The 17,589-nt window shown below is 35.4% G+C and overlaps 1 protein-coding gene across 2 annotated transcripts in view; it reads right to left on the bottom strand.

Moving 5' to 3' along the window:
* The window catches only part of GALNT13 (polypeptide N-acetylgalactosaminyltransferase 13), a 512,016-nt gene that overhangs the window by 136,769 nt on the left and 357,658 nt on the right, over positions 1 to 17,589 (bottom strand). For both annotated transcript variants that reach the window (XM_045781744.2, XM_045781753.2), the window contains exon 9: positions 9,747 to 9,927. In XM_045781744.2, the coding sequence (XP_045637700.1) occupies positions 9,747 to 9,927 (181 nt within the window). The remainder of the gene's footprint in view (positions 1 to 9,746; positions 9,928 to 17,589) is intronic.

Genomic DNA, 17,589 nt, shown 5'->3' with positions numbered 1-17,589 from the left:
GTTCTGACTGAATAACTTGCAGCCATAAGAACACCATCACTATAACCTTATTTATATTATTTTCAACCATATAAATTACAAAGATTTAACTGTTCAATATACTTTATCGATATTTCCATATTTCCATATATTTAGAATATGCCTTAAGTCAAAGTGGTAATATATACTATTTAAAATTTTCTTGTAAATAAATAAATAAATAAATAAATAAATAAAATTTACTTGCTAAGCCAAACTAACCAAAGATAAACACTGATCTGAGTTCATTATTTTAGCACTTATTTGTAAAATATAACAATCTCTAATTTTGGCTCATTTCTCCTGCAATTAAAACATGAATTAGTACTTACTTCACTGACTATGTGTTAATGAATCCATGGGTACATGTGCACATGGTCTCAAGTAGAGCTTTCGCATCAGGTGGCTTATAGACAGTTATCAATATGGCAGCCAACTGCTCTTCAGCCATTGACAATCCCCCATTAACAGTAACTACTTCATATTAATGCTGCTTCTCGTAAAAGCATGCAAACAGCCTATTTGTCAAACAGACACCTTAACTTTTCAGAAACTGTTTTCACTTTCCTTTGCAAAGCCCTAACCTTGTCTCCCTAATTCACCTTTCCATCCTGGCCTATAACTATTGCCCTACATTCTTTTCTACCGAAGACTTGCTGCAAAGCTCTCTTTAACTTACTCTCCCACTGGATAAAGATAACTATTAATAATAGTGTTTTTCTTTACTAGATAATTTGTGTTAACATGTTAAAGGAGAGCTACTCCCAAAAGACTGTAAATTATTAGGATGCTGATGTAATCCATCATTAGTGTTTAATATCTGATAGGCAAGTATATGGCTAGTCTTTTTATTTGTACTGTTTTATTTTTGCAAAGGATTATTTTAAGGAGCCTCAATTTAGCACATTGAGAAGCTTAATGTACTTTCTGTCATATTAGATGTAGAAAAGACTATGTTTCCTAATTCTCTAAAGGTTATCTTTGACTCTGTTCACTTTCCAGAGAGTATATGTAAATAAACAACTCCAGAACTGAACACATATTTTATTTAAAATAGCTACAAGATGATGATAACATAGAAATCCAGCTGAAGATAATCTACCAGAACACCTAATGTGGGGGACTGAGCCTGAGAGTATTTGAAGTAAGGAATCTGTAATTTGTAACCATCTGACCATCAATAACTTTATGTAAATGACTACTGCTGAGTGTTAGAGTGAGCCATTCAATTGAGTTAAGAATTAGAATTGAAACTCAATGTAATTGATTATATAAGTTTTAAGCTGTTCAATTTTAGTTAGGCTAAAATTAAATAATGGAATGGGGGCACTCTGAAGATGACAAGATGAAAGTAGGTATGGTAAAGCCTCTATATGCACCTGGATCGTGTTTGATCCTTATTTAATGCTCTTACATCAAATAAAAACTCTTAGTCAATTCCTGACAGTAAAAATCCATGCATCTTACACAAGTTCTTGGATTATTTACACCAATTTGAAAAATGCTGTAATTTTCTACTTTGCCTAGTTGAACAAGCCTTAAGGAAATGAAAATTAATCATGACCAACCAATCCAAGTGGGGTAGGATTTACTTACTGGAAACTTCAGAATATTGTGGAAGTTGCACACACATACACCCACGCACACACACAATTAGACTAGAGCTGTATAGGTTTTATTTGAAGAAGCAGAAACTAATGTCTGAATAATTTTGGTATTTAAATCCTAGAAGGTAGTGATAATTCTGTGAATAAAGCTATAGTAGAATTTAAGTGATATTTATTCACTGTAGAAACTACCTAGATTTGGTAATGATAAAATCATTTGAGGAGTTAATTGAGTTTCTGAGTTGTTAATCGAAGACTGAGGATACAATGATCCACCCTCACTGTTCAAATTCAATATTTTTGTAACATTCAATAAACATAATTTATACCATCTGTTTATTAACTTTGTGGGCCATGAATACAATGCAAGATACTTGGAAAGATTACTGTAATGGGAACTGATATAATCATTTAATAGATTTATTTAAAATCATAACTGCTGTAGCTGATTAGCTATAGTTGATATAACTGTTGAAGCTAATACTTTTATTTATGTTCCATGGATAAAGATAGTCATACTTTCCATAAGGAGAGTCATCTGATTGTGCCATTCTGCTTATATTATGGCCCAGAGAGATTACCGAATTCTTAAAAAAAATACATATATATATATATATATACACACATACAGATATGTGTATATATATATATATATATATATATATATATATATAATCTCCCATGCATTTTACTAAAGTCAAACTTAAATCACTCAACAAACACCTCTAGAGCACTTAAAATTTGCCAAGCTTGGAGTAGGGGTGAGGACAGCGTTGTTTTAACAAAAAATAATCCCTAAAGCTATAAAGGCTAAACCAGCCAGATTTTACTTCAACAATTAAATTCCTTTTTAAGATATCTTTTTGTATATCAACTGTTACAACATGTGTAGTAGTCTGGGAGAAAACACTTGCAGTGGATATAGCATACAGAAGATTAGTTACGAGAATACATAAAGATCGATGGATATAAAAAAGGGCAAAGCTATCCAATAGTAAAATGAACAAATGATCCGAATAAAAAGAAGAAATCCAAGTAATAAAAAAAAAGATGTTCATTCCTAGTAGCAATATGAAAAAAGAAACTAGATATATATGTAAATCTATATGCAAATATAAATAAATATATACATACATGTGTACACACAATGTTTGCAAAAATAAAAAGTATTGAAAATCTACAGTGGTGATAGCACATTGTAAGTGATCAAGAGTTCTGGTGGGATAATGGTTACAGTCTTTTTTGGATGGAATTTCTGAAAAAATCTACCGAAATATAAATGTACATATTCTTTGATCCAATAAATCAACTTCTGTGAATATATCTGACTAATTATAACAAATATCTAACACTAATTGAGTGTTCAATATTTGCCAAGCACTGTTCTAAGTGCTTTATATATCTTTTTTTCATTTAAGTCTCAAAAGACTTTACGGGGAAGGCCCTATTATTATAATTCCCATTTTATGGTAAGGAAGCTAAGTATAGATAGGTTAAGTAAATACAGAGGGGTTTTGTGGAGCGAGGATCTGAATTAATCCAGGCAGTCCGCCAACTCTCTCTCTTAAGCTGCTATGTTCTTCAGAAATATCCTGTCAGGTTCAAAAAGATATTGCTTCAAGAATACTTGTTAACTTTTTATAATAACAGATAACTAAAACCTGACAAATGCTTGTCATTATTGGTATGATTAAATAAGTTTTAATATATCCATGCAATATGATATTTAGTTGCAAAGTGGGACGATATAATCCTATGTGAATTATAGGTAAAACATTATAGGACATACTACCTAGTTAATAGAAAAGAAATTAAAATAGTACTTATTAAATGGTCTTACTTAACATATGTATATATATGTCTGTATATGTATGCAAATACATAGGAAAAGGATTTGAAGGACTGACATCAAATGCTTAACAGAGGGTTATCTGGTGGAGGAGACACAACAGTTGTGTCTGAAACATATCTTTTATTTGCCTCTGACAAATATAGTAAGACAAAATTGAGCTCAACGAACTCTAAAAACAAAACCAACCAAGTAAACGAAACAAAACAAAAACAAATATAGTCCCTCTATTCACATAGCTTAGTGTAGGGAAGAAATACTCTAAAAATGCAGAACTGCTACAACAGGGGAAGCCACTGGAGTTCCCAAGAAACTAAAATAAACCTGGTCCATGAATGACGAATGCACATGGATGATGATGGCACTTTATGCAGAGGTAAACTCAGACTTTAACTCATCAGATATTATTAAGGCATCAAATAATAGTTTAGACAACACAAAAACCTAAAAGCTGGAGGCAGCATCCTGAACTGTAGACCTGACTATAGTTCCACATGGTGGGTACGTGGAAAGCTAGGATTGAAAACATAGGAAGAAGGGCTGGAAGGCTGGGTGAGGACCAGATCACATAGGGCCGTGTTGGCCATATTCCAGATTTCTGACTTTCTGGTAAATCATTAAAAGCTTGTTAGGTAAGTGAGAGATCAAATGAAATTTAGTTTTAGGAATGTCCTCCAGCAATATGGTAAAAGTAGGTGAAAAGCGGGCAAGCTTTGAGGCTGGAGGCGCCATCAGGATAATCAGGAGTTTCTCTGGATGCAGGATGATTGGAAGAACGAGGATAACTGAAGGCATTTGAGAAAACTTGAGGGAGACTAGAAAGAACTTAGAGATTCATTTGATTTTGATGCTTGTAAGTGAGAAGGAGAAATCAAGGAAAATGTAGGTAGTTCACATCAGTCTCTCTTTTAAATCTTGACAATGTGCTCCCCATGTACTAAGCACTTAATTTCAGTTTTCATTTAAACTAACTAAATGTGATGATGTAGACCGTTCTCTTTTTAAAGGCGAAGGCAACATCTTTTCTGTGTTTGCATCCCCCTCCCTGGCAAAGTACAGATCTGGAATTTCATAAATACTTACCCAATGAAGACAGAAGCAAGGAAGTATTACCATAAAAAAATACAAATAAATACCCATAAAAAAGCAATAAAAATCCCAATGATAAAAACTGACCTAATGACTTGAAGAATTCAAAAGTGTTTGATCGTAGCAAGGAAAAACAGTTGTCTGTCCATTACACCAACAATATTGAGTACAGCTGTCACCCCTTACTTCCACATTTAGCATTTCATGGTTTTGGCCAGATAAATGAATTACATGTTATTACAATGTAGCATATTAAAATGATTTAGAATTTCTTCCTCATCATATCATATTCACTCGGTAATACCATGGTTGATGTCGCTGAAAAAGTGTTTATTAAATAAAAGTACAAAATTCATAGGTGCTAATGTACTTTATGTTCAGAATTGCTGCACTCTTTTCAGATGAATTCACGTTAACCCAAATAAAACTGATATCCCTGGATTATTAAAAAAAAAATCTGCATGCTGCACATTTTGCAGGGAACATCAAAACCTGTGCTTATGAAATCAGCCTGGAACCACATTTTTATGACTTATAAAAGAAATTAGGCCCTACACTCAAAGGGTTGGTTATTAAATATTTTATCTTTAAAAAAAATCAGCATGCTGAAAAACATTTGTATTTCATAGATAAAAATTTCAAGAGATGGAAATGAATATAGGTCTTAAACTTTAATAATGATCCAAAGACACTGCTAACAAAGCCTGACTTTGATGAACTGATTTTTCTAAAGTATTTTTAAAAGGTTACCAAACAGAGTTAACCTTCAAAATAAGTTCAAGGATGTGTTTCTAAACGTGTGGCTTCTGTTTATCTGGAATACAGATCAAAATGCTACAGTATTGCCAAAGGAAAATAAGCTGTTTCCCCAGTTACATACAAACACCTTTCAAGTATGTTTTGGGGATCTTTAAATTCTATTTTCTATTTGTTGTGTTTTTTTTTTTCTTCTGCTCAAAACAAGAGCACAAGCTGTCCATTAAGAAAAGGAAGAACAACGGAGGTTATATAAGGACAGCTGCTTCTAATCACCATGTCAATTGATACACAGTTAGAAATCTACCTCCCCCCAAAAAGAAAATTAGTATTTACAGAACAGCCAGCATTTTGAATATACGGCTAGTGTTATGACTACACTCTATTTTAAAGTTCTTAAGCATTTTACCTGTGACCAACAGGAAAAATTGTTGCCATTTATAATGGGGTGCTCTGCGAAGAGTGGTTTCTGCTTACATCACTTCATTTCAAAGGATTTGCTAGGACAATCAGATTGCCTCAAGCCGAAACAGCCCAATTACTAGTAAAAACTGCCTCAGACTTTAAGAGCCTACAGGGCTTTAAAAATCAATGATGCTATAGTATTTGCATCTTAAAAAAGGCAGCCAAAAAGCAAACTAAACAAATGTTGAAAATGTATTCTTCAACACTATTTCAAAGTATTTCTACTCTTCATTCACATACCCATTTGAGAGACATAATTAGATTCTGCCAGCTCTATCAATATTGCCAATGGCTAATGGGCATAGCTGAGGCAATTAGGACGTATAGTAAATATGTTGAAAAAATAAATCAGATAAAGGTAATCCACATACATGGTTATTTATACATCCCATTGTAACTTTAAATTAATGGGGGTCATGAGAAAAATAAAAATCAACATGTGTAAAAGTTGTCTTAAGTTTATGGGCTCTTGTATTACGCTGCTCTATTACAGAATGTTATTGTCTACCTACATCGTGTCGGTTTGATTTTATATTACTCCTGGAAGGTAAGATTGTATTACTGTGTGGGCCTACAATTATGGTGTAATTATCATAGCCCAAGAACATGGGTGAGCCAATGGGACCTTCATTTCGGATGGCCAACACAGAGGAATGACATCATAGATATGTGAAGAGCACTTTTCACCTCTCTCGTATCAGTGAGTCCTTCATCAGGGGTTAGATCAGAGAAGTGGGACAATGTGCTGCAATTCTTGTGAGACTCCCTGGTATAGACCAGACATCATGGAAAATTCAGTAGAAAAGAAGAAACATAAATAGCTTCCTTTTAAAATGCATTCATTTGTTTAGTCGTTCACTGATTTTTCTAATTAATTAACACATATTTTTCCAAGGACTGCAAAGTAACAGGAAAGTTGCTAAGCACTGTAACTACAAGTCTCTGGATATAGAGACACATAATAAACATAAAACAATATGGTGCACCGTACTAATGGATTGCCCATATCAAAACTGCAGGGAATACACTTTTGAGAGAGAAAAAATACCCACTTTTTTCAGGACAGAGCTGAAGCAGAAACCAAACTACTTACCAAGTAGGTAAGTACAATTTTATAGTATTTTATTTATATATTGAAAGGAAGCAAAGTTGTCAGAATTCAATTCATAAAGGCTCGGGACTTAAAGATCTCATTTTGAGCAGCTGCGTAAGGGGAGAATAGGATTCTGTAATAGAAGCCCTGGTGTAAAAATGGGAGTCTCCTCATAAAAGATGCCCAACATCTTGGGCAAAGTAACAGATACGTGGAGGTCCTTCTAGAAAGAATTACAATTTCAGTTCTGGAGAATTAAACAGAACTCAATATAAGCTCTTTGGAGTTTTTCATAAATACATGTGTGTGTTTGAGTGTGTCTATGTATATTACAGCAAAGGATGTAAGTCTAAGTGTAGATGTCCATGGATCCCCCTACCATGCCTGCACACCAACTACTCTCTTTACAAGCTTTCCTGTTACTCAAGGCAATGAAGAATAGAATCCCAACAATTCTAGATGATAGCAAAGAAATCCATGATTTTGATTGGAAGAGTATCAGAAACCATCAGTAATGACTAAAATAGTTATTGACTCAAAAAATGCTCAATACCATACAAGTGACAGATTCCTGATTTCCTAATACAACCCATTTTATCTATTTTTGGATGATCTGAAAGCTGCCCAGGGCTAGCATTGTTTTTGAAGTCTAGCTCTAGTTTCCAGCTTACTTCCTTTCCTTTTCCACTGAGGAGCAATTTATTGTTTTGTGTTTTTGGTTGTTCCTGTTTGCCCATGCTGCGGCAGGCAAGTCCCACACTCAGCAATGCTGACAGTCTCTGAGACATACAGAAACATAAATGCCCCTAAGGAAGTTCCTACATATTTTCAGCATATTCCCCAAATGTCCTTTTTCTGCTTTCCAAAATACCTTTCCAGATTTAAATGAGTCCATCTCATAAGAACAATCGGCTTCTAAATGATATTTACTGTAACATAAGAACTACACTTTCCAGAATATACAAACAGTCCCTGTTGAGCAACATAAAGTCAATAGTTCCAGATAGCAAGTGTTCCTTTTCACCCTTTAAACTCTAAAGCCTGTCATTTCATTACACTTCGAGAAATGGTTCTACCATTTATCTGCCTTTTTCACTCCATGGGAAATTATACAAAAGACTAGCACATCACTTTTTACAAAAAATATTCATCATGAGTAGATATAATATACATGGTGGCAATTATTCTCAATTACTTACATTCCTGAATATAAGTTGTATATAATCACACATAACACATTTCTTTCTTCCATTATTCCTTTCTTCATATTTGAGCTTATGTATTTCTACAAGTAATGATTTGAATTCAGAAAGTATTATCAAAAGAAAATGAAAAGGTTATATAAATGTCACTGCCTTGCTACGAATTTTACATGCTTTTGCCGAACTCAACTCTGTGAATATCTGGACTGGCTTTCTACTATGAAGAGAAATACATCTATGCGTGAAACAGTGTTTCTGACAATAGCTTCTTGACATAGAAGAAGCTTGAAAACATATGAAAAAAATCCTTCACCTAAACACACATTTACACATGCATTGTCCTTATTTTTCTTTCCTATAGTAATAATGGATCTTAATAAGAAAGTTCATACTGCTTATTGCCTCCTTTTCTATAAAAGAAGAGTTTTCACAGCCTCATATATACACTTTCAGAAATCAGAGCATGTCAGTTAGAACCCAAACTAGTTTTTCCAAACCATGTAATGGATTTTAACATAAAAAAGAAGAGGTAAGCATGAATTTTTGTTGTTGTTCTTGTGGGTTACATAATCATGTCATTGATGACCACATGGCCTAAACATAAAATATCAAAATAGAACTTTAAAAATTATTTTATCAATACAGCTGAATTCCTATTGTATTAATTTATGACTTGGTCTCTTTGTCTAAACTTTGAGATCTTGAAGGCTCCTGTGTCTTCTTGTTTGTAGCTTCTCATAACGTCTTATTTCCTTAAAAAACAATGTAATGTCTCAGAGGTTATTTTTTTTTTTAAATAAGTAATACGTTGGAAAAATTCTAGAAAATTATAAAACTGAGATCATTCATAATAACAGCACTCGGGTATGAATTTTCTCACCATTATTTTTTTCTTTTTTAATTCTTTAAAAATGTTAAAAATTCTTTATTAAAATTTATTTTCCTTTTAAATTCTTTTAAAATAAACTTTTAAAAATAAATAGTATGTTTTTTTTTTAATTTAGAAAAGTATAAGGAAAATAATGAAATTACTCACAGTCCCACTAGGCAGTGATAGTTTACCTTTACTTCTATTTCTGTATCTACTCCCTGTAACTAAAGTCGGGTAATATTTTATTATATTATGCTTTTCCACATATCAATTAATGAGTAATTCACTGTGTCATTTAATACTCTTTAAAAATACAAATTTTACTATGTGCATAATTTGCCATTCTGTATCTTCAGGAAATCATTTAGGCAATAGAAAACATCTCTGTTTAAACATTAACAAAATTTCTTACCAACCCAGCCAGCTTTATTGGTGAAACAAGGAAATATAGGCTTACTTCTCCTTAAAAAAACGGTTTTTCTTAAATTGAGCTAATACATATTAACTAAATTTGGATCTCTCTGTGTACTGCTTACTCCACTTTTCTAGCATAAATCTTGTGCCAAGAAAGAAACAAAGAAAAAAAAAAAAGAACGTTTAGGCATTTGAGATAAGTGTAGTCTTCCTCACTTTAGAAGAAAAATGACTTCATAGTACAACTTTCTCAAACACGATTTCCTGCAAGATTATGGTGATAAACATTTTATTTAAACCAGTAGAATAGTAGCAATAATGAAACACATATTCAGCGTGTTTAAATTTTACTTTCCCCTGCAGAGGAAGAAATCATGTTTACCTGGTGATATGATATAGAAGAAATCTTTGAATTCATCCATCCAAACTTCTGCCAGTCTCCTGTTGTTCTTGTTGATGACATGACCAGTGCCACCAGGGAAAGTGTAGGGAGTTGCCTTCCGAAAAACGTGACCAACGTGGGAGCAAGTCACAATCTCCAGAGAGCCTCCACATTGCCAAATCTGGGAAAAGGAGCAATTGTTCTATCACAATCATTGCAAATAATGCAGTAATATTGTCTGACAAGAAACTGAGGCTAACAAAGGCCAAATCTTTAGAGTTCACACAGTTCAAGCAAACATTGGATGGACGCAAAATTTAGAATTGGTATACTCAGCTTGGCAAAAAATTCTGATTTAGAATAGCTTGATCTATGTAAATATTGTAGCATTGGATTTGTGGAAATAAAATGCATTTATTTTTTCATGTGCCTTTATCAGACTACCAAATTTTCAGTTCCCAGTAGTTAATTTAATCGCTATTTAATAGATATTTAGTATCTAAAATCTGCTATGATTTAATGAATTTGTACATGTTAATGCCATGGTAAATAACTAAATTTGATTTGGAGAAAAACCAATTATACTCCATTCATCTGCAATTTTAAATGACCATTAATTCTCAGCTGTCCTATATCCCCTGTGTCTTACACCTTTGGATACATCATTCTTATTAAAATGTGCTAGGACTCCTTTATATCTGCTCAACATGTATGCGTCCTTCAAAATCTGTCTCCATGTCTCCAAGTCATTTCTTCTAGGAAGCTATGTGGACAGGTTTAGTATTTTGTGACTTTTGTACTTTAAACATCCTTTTTTATTTTTTTAAGACTTACTTATTTGTTTGAGAGAGAGAGCACACACAAGTGGGGGCAGGGGTAGAGCAAGAGAATCCTCAAGCAGACTCTCCATTAAGTGCAGAGCCCAGCTTGGTGCTGGATCCAATGATCCATAAGATCATGACCTGAGCTGAAACCAAGAGTCTGGTGCTTAGCCAATTGAGTCATCCAGACGCTCCTTTAAACATTCTTTCATGAAGAACTGATTACACTGTCTTGTAAGCAATTGTTTACTTCACTATCTCTCCTTTAAAACTATAAACTCTTAGAAAGCATGTGTCACATCCTTCTTGGTGTCCTGGATTTACTGTGCGGTTGAGGCTAGTTATTAAATATCCCAAACACATTTATTTCTATAAAATTACATTGTTAAGCCACAGGTTATACTAATAGCATATGTGTATGTGCCATGTGTATACACAGATATACACACATATAACACACACTCATATATATGTCTATTACATGCATGTAACTTCGCATATGTGCTACAGGTTGCTTATCCCAATAAACAAGAGCCATAGTTATTGCTATATGAAGTTGGAAGGATTAGATTTTATACTGTAACTAACATTGTTCTTTTTTTTTTTTAAGATTTTATTTATTTGACAGAGAGAGAGATAGCGAGAGAGGGAACACAAGCAGAGGGAGAGGGAGAGGGAGAAGAGGCTTCCTGCTGAGCAGGGAGCCCGACACGGGGCTCGATTCCAGGACCCTGGGATCACGACCTGAGCCGAAGGCAGACGCTTAACAACTGAGCCGCCCAGGTGCCCCACATTGTTCTTCTTTTAAGGAGAATTGCTTATTTTGAAAGATAAAGTTTTCTCCAGTTGACCTCTCAAGCAATATTCATCTTAGAAGAGGGTTGTCCTTGGGCTTGGGTAGCAGGAAGAGACATTCATTTTTATCAGAAGATGGAAGATGCTCAGTAACAAGCTATATTCATCAACACTGGCTTGTGCATTACATATGCAATCTACTCTTTCTCATTTCCTAATTGTTTAAACAGCATAATGTGAACAGTAAAGAAGTTTCAACCTAACACTAAAATGTAAGTATAAAATATAAATGAAATACAAAAGAATGGAATTCACTATTATCCTCAAAAGACAGGACAGAGTATTCTTAAATAATCAGAGTATTTAATTGATTGGTAACTCTCTCATCTTTGTAGCATTAAATCTATAAACCTTCTTGGAATTATGCAATCCTTACATTCTTCCATTCCATTAAAATGGAGGAAGTTGATCCTTCTATTAAATATTAACCAATACTTGAATGTCAGTCTAAACCATATGCTTAAGTCGATCTTGAGAACTTTGCTAGTCTGGTTCTTCTTTTGATTTTCTCCAGAAACATCAATAATTTTGCTCATTACTAGATTATGTTTTACCTTCACATAATATCTTCTAAAATCTCCTATCTATTAAATAGATTTTTAAAATAGATAAACAAGTAAAAAGATTACAAACACAACAAAAAGTTCTTCCCTTGGTCCATATTCTCTTGGTTCAAAGTAACTCATGTCTCTGTTTCCCCATACTGTAAATTAACATAAAATTTTTATGGACATATGTTGTTTCTCTTCCTCATAATGAAATGCTGTTTATTTTTGCAGCTCCCCCAAATTGCCAAGGTGAAAAACACACATTTTTCCCTTAATAAATATCTAGTAGACTTCTTTCTTGGATTATCTTGCTTTTCCTCCCTGTACTTCACTGTTTATATGTTTTTCACCCTAAATTTATATTTAAATGTTAGCCTCTACCTTCCTACCTTCCTTTTTTCATTCTCCAGGTGGTCTTATTCATCCTGCTATTTGCACGTGATCTGAATACTCACAACCTCAACAGTGACATCTCAGTCCAGACCTCTCTTCTGGGATCCACACTTGTGTATCCAAACATCTGCTTATATGTGCCCTTGCATGTCTCAGATACACCTAAATAAACATGTCTGTTGCGGAACTGCTGATTCATCCTAGCCCTGCCAGCCAGGTCTTACTTTCTTTTAGTCCTTGTAATCATCAGTAAATGGTGCCACCACTAACTCTGATGGTTAATCAAAAACACACAAACAAACCCCCAAAACTAAAAACCAACAAGAAAGAAAAATTAAAAAGAAAAGAGAAGGCCCTCCCCCTTGCTAAACACTAGAAGTCATTATTGACTTCTCCTTTTTTCCCCTCATCACTTATATTCAATCTTTTAACAAATCCTGGCTTTGCTATCTATAAAATTAATTCTCTGTATATCCATCTCTCTCTTTCTCTCCACCACCATCCTTGTCCTAATCACCAACATCTCTCGTGGGTCAGTTGCAACAGACTCTTAATTGTCTTGCTGTGCTCACTGTTGCTCTCCTATAATTTGTTTTGTACTGAGAAAGCACAGTGGTCTTTTAAAAATTTAATTATTTCATTTTATTTCCATGTTTAAATACTTCCGTGGTTTCTTACTGAACTGTGAATATAAACAAAATCCTTTAGCAGGGCCTTGCAGACCCTACGTGATTCTTTCCCTCTGTCAATGAGCACTGCTGATATTGGCCCTCTGCCATTTCCTAGAATAACAACTCACATACTCTCTCACACACCAAAGCCTCAACAAGTTCCCTATAACGTGGAATACAATTCTGTCTGCCCTGCATCTGAGGGCTTCTTTCCCATACTTCTCCTCTGAGCCAAAACATCACTGCATCAGAGAGTTCTTCCCTCATTTCCATATTTAAAGTGTCCCACTCCAATTATTTTCTGCACGAGCACCCTGTTTATTTCCTTCTTTGCTGATCACAATCTGTAATTTATGTGTTTGTTTGGCTTGCACTTTTTTCCCCAACTAGAAAGTAGACTCTAAAAGGGCAGTGGAGCTATCTGGTTACCCCCACCTCCCAGTACCCCCCAGCCAAGCCCAGCGCTCCTTACACAAGAGATGTCACGGCACGTTGGTTGAATGGAAGAATGAATAACTCAAAATTAACCATCAAAAGTAATATTTAAAAAAAAGCCATCCCTGGCAGAATGATGAGATTTAAGCAGACAAATTTTGAAGAGGTTTTAAACAGCATTTAAGAAGGAAATACTTTTAGTATCAGACTAAGCAGAGTAGGCTAGTAAAATGAAATGCCACTGTTACTTCACACGCTTTGGGAATTGAGGAAGTTCTTTGGAGGTCACAGCACAACAAATAAATATTAGAAATGGTTGATGGCTTACGCCAAACCAAGTTGCTAAATGATACAATCTTAATTTTTAATGTTACTAAAGTAACCATTTAGTCAAATTCACATGATCTCTCTCTTGAAAACATGATTTAGTAAATACTGAGGTATTTGTACTGTGACCAGGCCATTCAGCAAAGTGCCCTAGATTCAGAAGAAATAGCACATGACATGTTTCACTTGAGAGGGAATTTCAGATATTCTCTTCATTGGGCAGTGTTAGTGGGTAGAGCTCCCACTCCTCTTCTATGGATTAGGCATGAATGAAGAGCTTTCTTCCTTCACCCAATTCATACAGAGGAACTACGTGAGTGAAGAAGGAGAGACTGGCATTTCACTCCCTGTTGGATACTTGCCGAGCAGTAAAATCAGCAGACTACCCAGGTATTACCATCACAACACAACAGAATGTAGTGAGTGAGACTGTGGGAAAGCCTCAAGTGTAAGGAAAAATGTGATCCTAGTAAAACAGGAAACTTCTGTCCTAGAGAATCCTGAAGGTGGGCTGGCGTATACTGGACAGCTTGTTGCAGCAGAATTGGTAGGTCCAGTGACATAGTAATCCTGGGAAGGAGTAGTCCTAGAAGACGATGGGACAGGACTTTAGTGGTTCCCAAACTCTATAGATCATGGAATAGAGAAGAGGGAAAATGAGCTGTGAGACTAGCAATCTGGCAGGTCAGCAAGGAGATGTAACATTGAGAAAGACAGTTGGAGACCATAGAGGGTGAGAGAGAGGCTAAGTTTTAAACCCTCTGAAAAACCATACAAGGTGAGGCTGAGAACACTTCTGAGAAAACAGTGAAACCGTGTATAGAAGATTCACGGATGGAGGCCACTAGTAGCAAGAGGAACCAAACTGAGCTAAGAGCAGGCAGCCATCATAAAACATGAAATCAGATGAGACCTGACATTTCTGTAGCCCTCCTATTTGACATAAACTGGGGGCATGGGAACCCCGTAAAGCCTGCCTTCCCCCTTCTAAGTGCTTCTGTCAACATGGGCCTGGGGAGAGAAGAGAATTTGAGGCATGCACTGCTTATGAAACCAAAGCTTTAAACTGAACATTACTGCTATTTTTAATAACTGAAAGTGGCTAGAAAGCTATTGAGTATATCCTAAATGACATCAGGATTGGAAAGGAATACTCAGAGTGTTCTACAATGATTGGAGAAAAAAAAAATCATTTTAAGTATGTGCTTCTCTAAATTTAGACTGTACAATAAACCCTGTTGCATATAAACCAGGACTGACAACTGTCTTCTGAGTTCACAACTTGCCTTTTTGCAAATATGGATTAGCACTGTGGTTGGGTAAGTGAGGGCACTTTATTTCCACTCTGTTACTTCTTGGCCCTACCCTGGTTTGTAGGCTTATGGGTTCTCTGTCCCAAAGATGTACACACAAAGAAGGATCCTTACTTCGAAAACATTCCCAAATCGAGTTCCAGTGGTCTCTCTCCTTTCCCGCCTAATAGGCAAAGGTAAAGGTACATGCAAGCACTGATGTTTGGTTATCATGCTAACCTGCGGTAAGACTTCGTGTGCACATTACAGGCATAATGCAGTAATGGCTGCTGACTTACAAGACAGAAAGCAAAGTTGGCCCTGACTGATTCTCACAGACGGAGGTGGTTCTGAAGCATATTCAGGAGCGGCAGCATAGGTAGAGGTAACTGTTCCATGACTCCGTGACTACTGGCCCATGCTTTGCTTGTGAGCCATAGCCTACTGACTCCTGAATAATGTGAGCACTTCTCCCATGGCCATCAATGCTCATAGACTGTGTGGATTAACACTCACAGTGCATCACCCAGGGAAAGCCTCTCCTCAAAATTTGCATGAAAATGAAAAGATCAAGGTAGGAATGCATAACATTATGCATATCTATCACATTATGCGTGAATTAGGCTGATATCTGGTCATAATACCCAGTTAGTTAAAGTAAAAATAAAACATCTAATTGATCAAATGACCAAATAGTTACTCTGTACTTGGGAGACACTTCAGTAAAGTGAAGTAATTCAGACATAGAGTTTCCAGAAAACTATATGGTTAAATATTACGGTAGGAAGAACTCGAACTGCGCGGAGACCCCAATAACTACCATGATATTTTTCCTTAGTGTACCTTCAATAAATATTTGTGAAAAATGGAAGAAAGGAATCAAAGAAGAAAAGAAAGAAGGAAGAATAGGACACGGTCATTAAGAACCTGGGCTTACAAATAAGCAAGTAGAGTTTTTCTAGTAGTTCTGTCACTTACTGTCTGTGCATACTTGTGAAACTTAAGTCTTCAAGGCCTTAACTGTCCCTCCCAAAGATAGGGATTTAACAACTACTTCCTAAGACCCTAATAAGATAAGCGTATATCAAGCTTTGTGCCTGACACTTCCTATGGGAAGAAGTAAAATGTTATCTGTATATTACTTGACTTTTACTGTTTTTGAGGGAAACCAGCATCTGTAGTGAATTAGCTTATTGTTGCTTCTTAAAAAATATTTTGTTTAAACTTGGTAAGTTTTGCCTCTTATTGGAATTGCAGTATTAACATCCAAGGGTTTAGGTACAGTGCTGAGTTTAAAAGAATAGCCAATTAGTTTCCAATTAGAACACTACATTTTGTTCTCTGAAATTATCTTACAGTGTCTGAACAAACAGCATAAACTGAATAAAACATGATGTCTCATCCGCATGAGCATGTGATGTCCGAATTACTTTGTATCACTGAGCATATCTGATTGTTATTTTCCAGGCTTCCGACAGATTAATATTTGTATATTGTATCTCTCTCAAGTAAATTTCACGATGTATGAAATACAAACCGTCCTTTTACCCACAGAGGATTGAAGCTGGCCAGCTACTTGTTTTTTTTTTTCCCCCAGATATTTTTATCAGAGTCTTTTGATGATGGAGAAGGTTATTAATCAAAATGTAAAATGCCCATTGCTCATTTGATTATCTATCTGATTTTCTTCCCCCAGCTAGAAGACAATTAACTAACATACATTATTCTTTTCATGTTTTTTGGCACCTACATCAGTGACATTTTAATTAAGGTTCATAAACTTCATAAGCTCCAAGTCTGCAATCTCAGTTCTAGTGCTCCTATTTCTAATTTTACAGCTGTTGTGCCAAATTCATGCAGCTGCCTGTTTTTATACTAATCTTTATGCCCCCACCGCCAACCCACACACATACTATCTCTGGCATGGAGTCGCTGTTTAATATGGCCTTAATGACAACAACAACAATATACCGTAGAGGCCACATAGCGCAATGGTTCTGGTGGTACAGGCTCTAGCTCCTGAGGTCGAATCCTGGCTCTGCCACTTACTAGCAGGGTGCACTTGGTGACTTCATCTTTCTGTGCTTCGGGTTTCAGGTAATAACAGGAGACTAGCAGAATCGACCTCAGAGGGTTGTTGGTGAGGATGGAGGCAGATCAGTGCGCATAAAGATACTTTGCCTTTATGTGAAAAATGGATCAAAATGGAGCAAATAGGAAAGATTTATTAAAGAGGTTATCTCAATAATCTAGGAAAATGATGATAGTGATGGGAATGGAAACAGAGGAATGTAATAACTTGATATAATAAGGGGATTGAAGATTAAGAATTAATGTATGTGCTTTCCCTTATCTATGTTTTCTCTATTGGGCCCAACATATATTTTCTTCTGGTAAACAGTTCTTAACTCTGCCAGCTTTCATGGATCTCAAGTTTCTACTGACTCATAGCAATAGCTACTTACCACCTCACCCCAGGCAGCTCCCAGTTCTATATAGTC

Source organism: Ursus americanus, chromosome 1 (assembly GCF_024610735.1).
Source record: "Ursus americanus isolate L20-20 chromosome 1, mUrsAme1.1.p, whole genome shotgun sequence".
Classification (NCBI taxonomy): domain Eukaryota; kingdom Metazoa; phylum Chordata; class Mammalia; order Carnivora; family Ursidae; genus Ursus; species Ursus americanus.
Note: the sequence above shows the minus strand (reverse complement) of the source record. Positions and strands in the feature narration are given on the sequence as shown.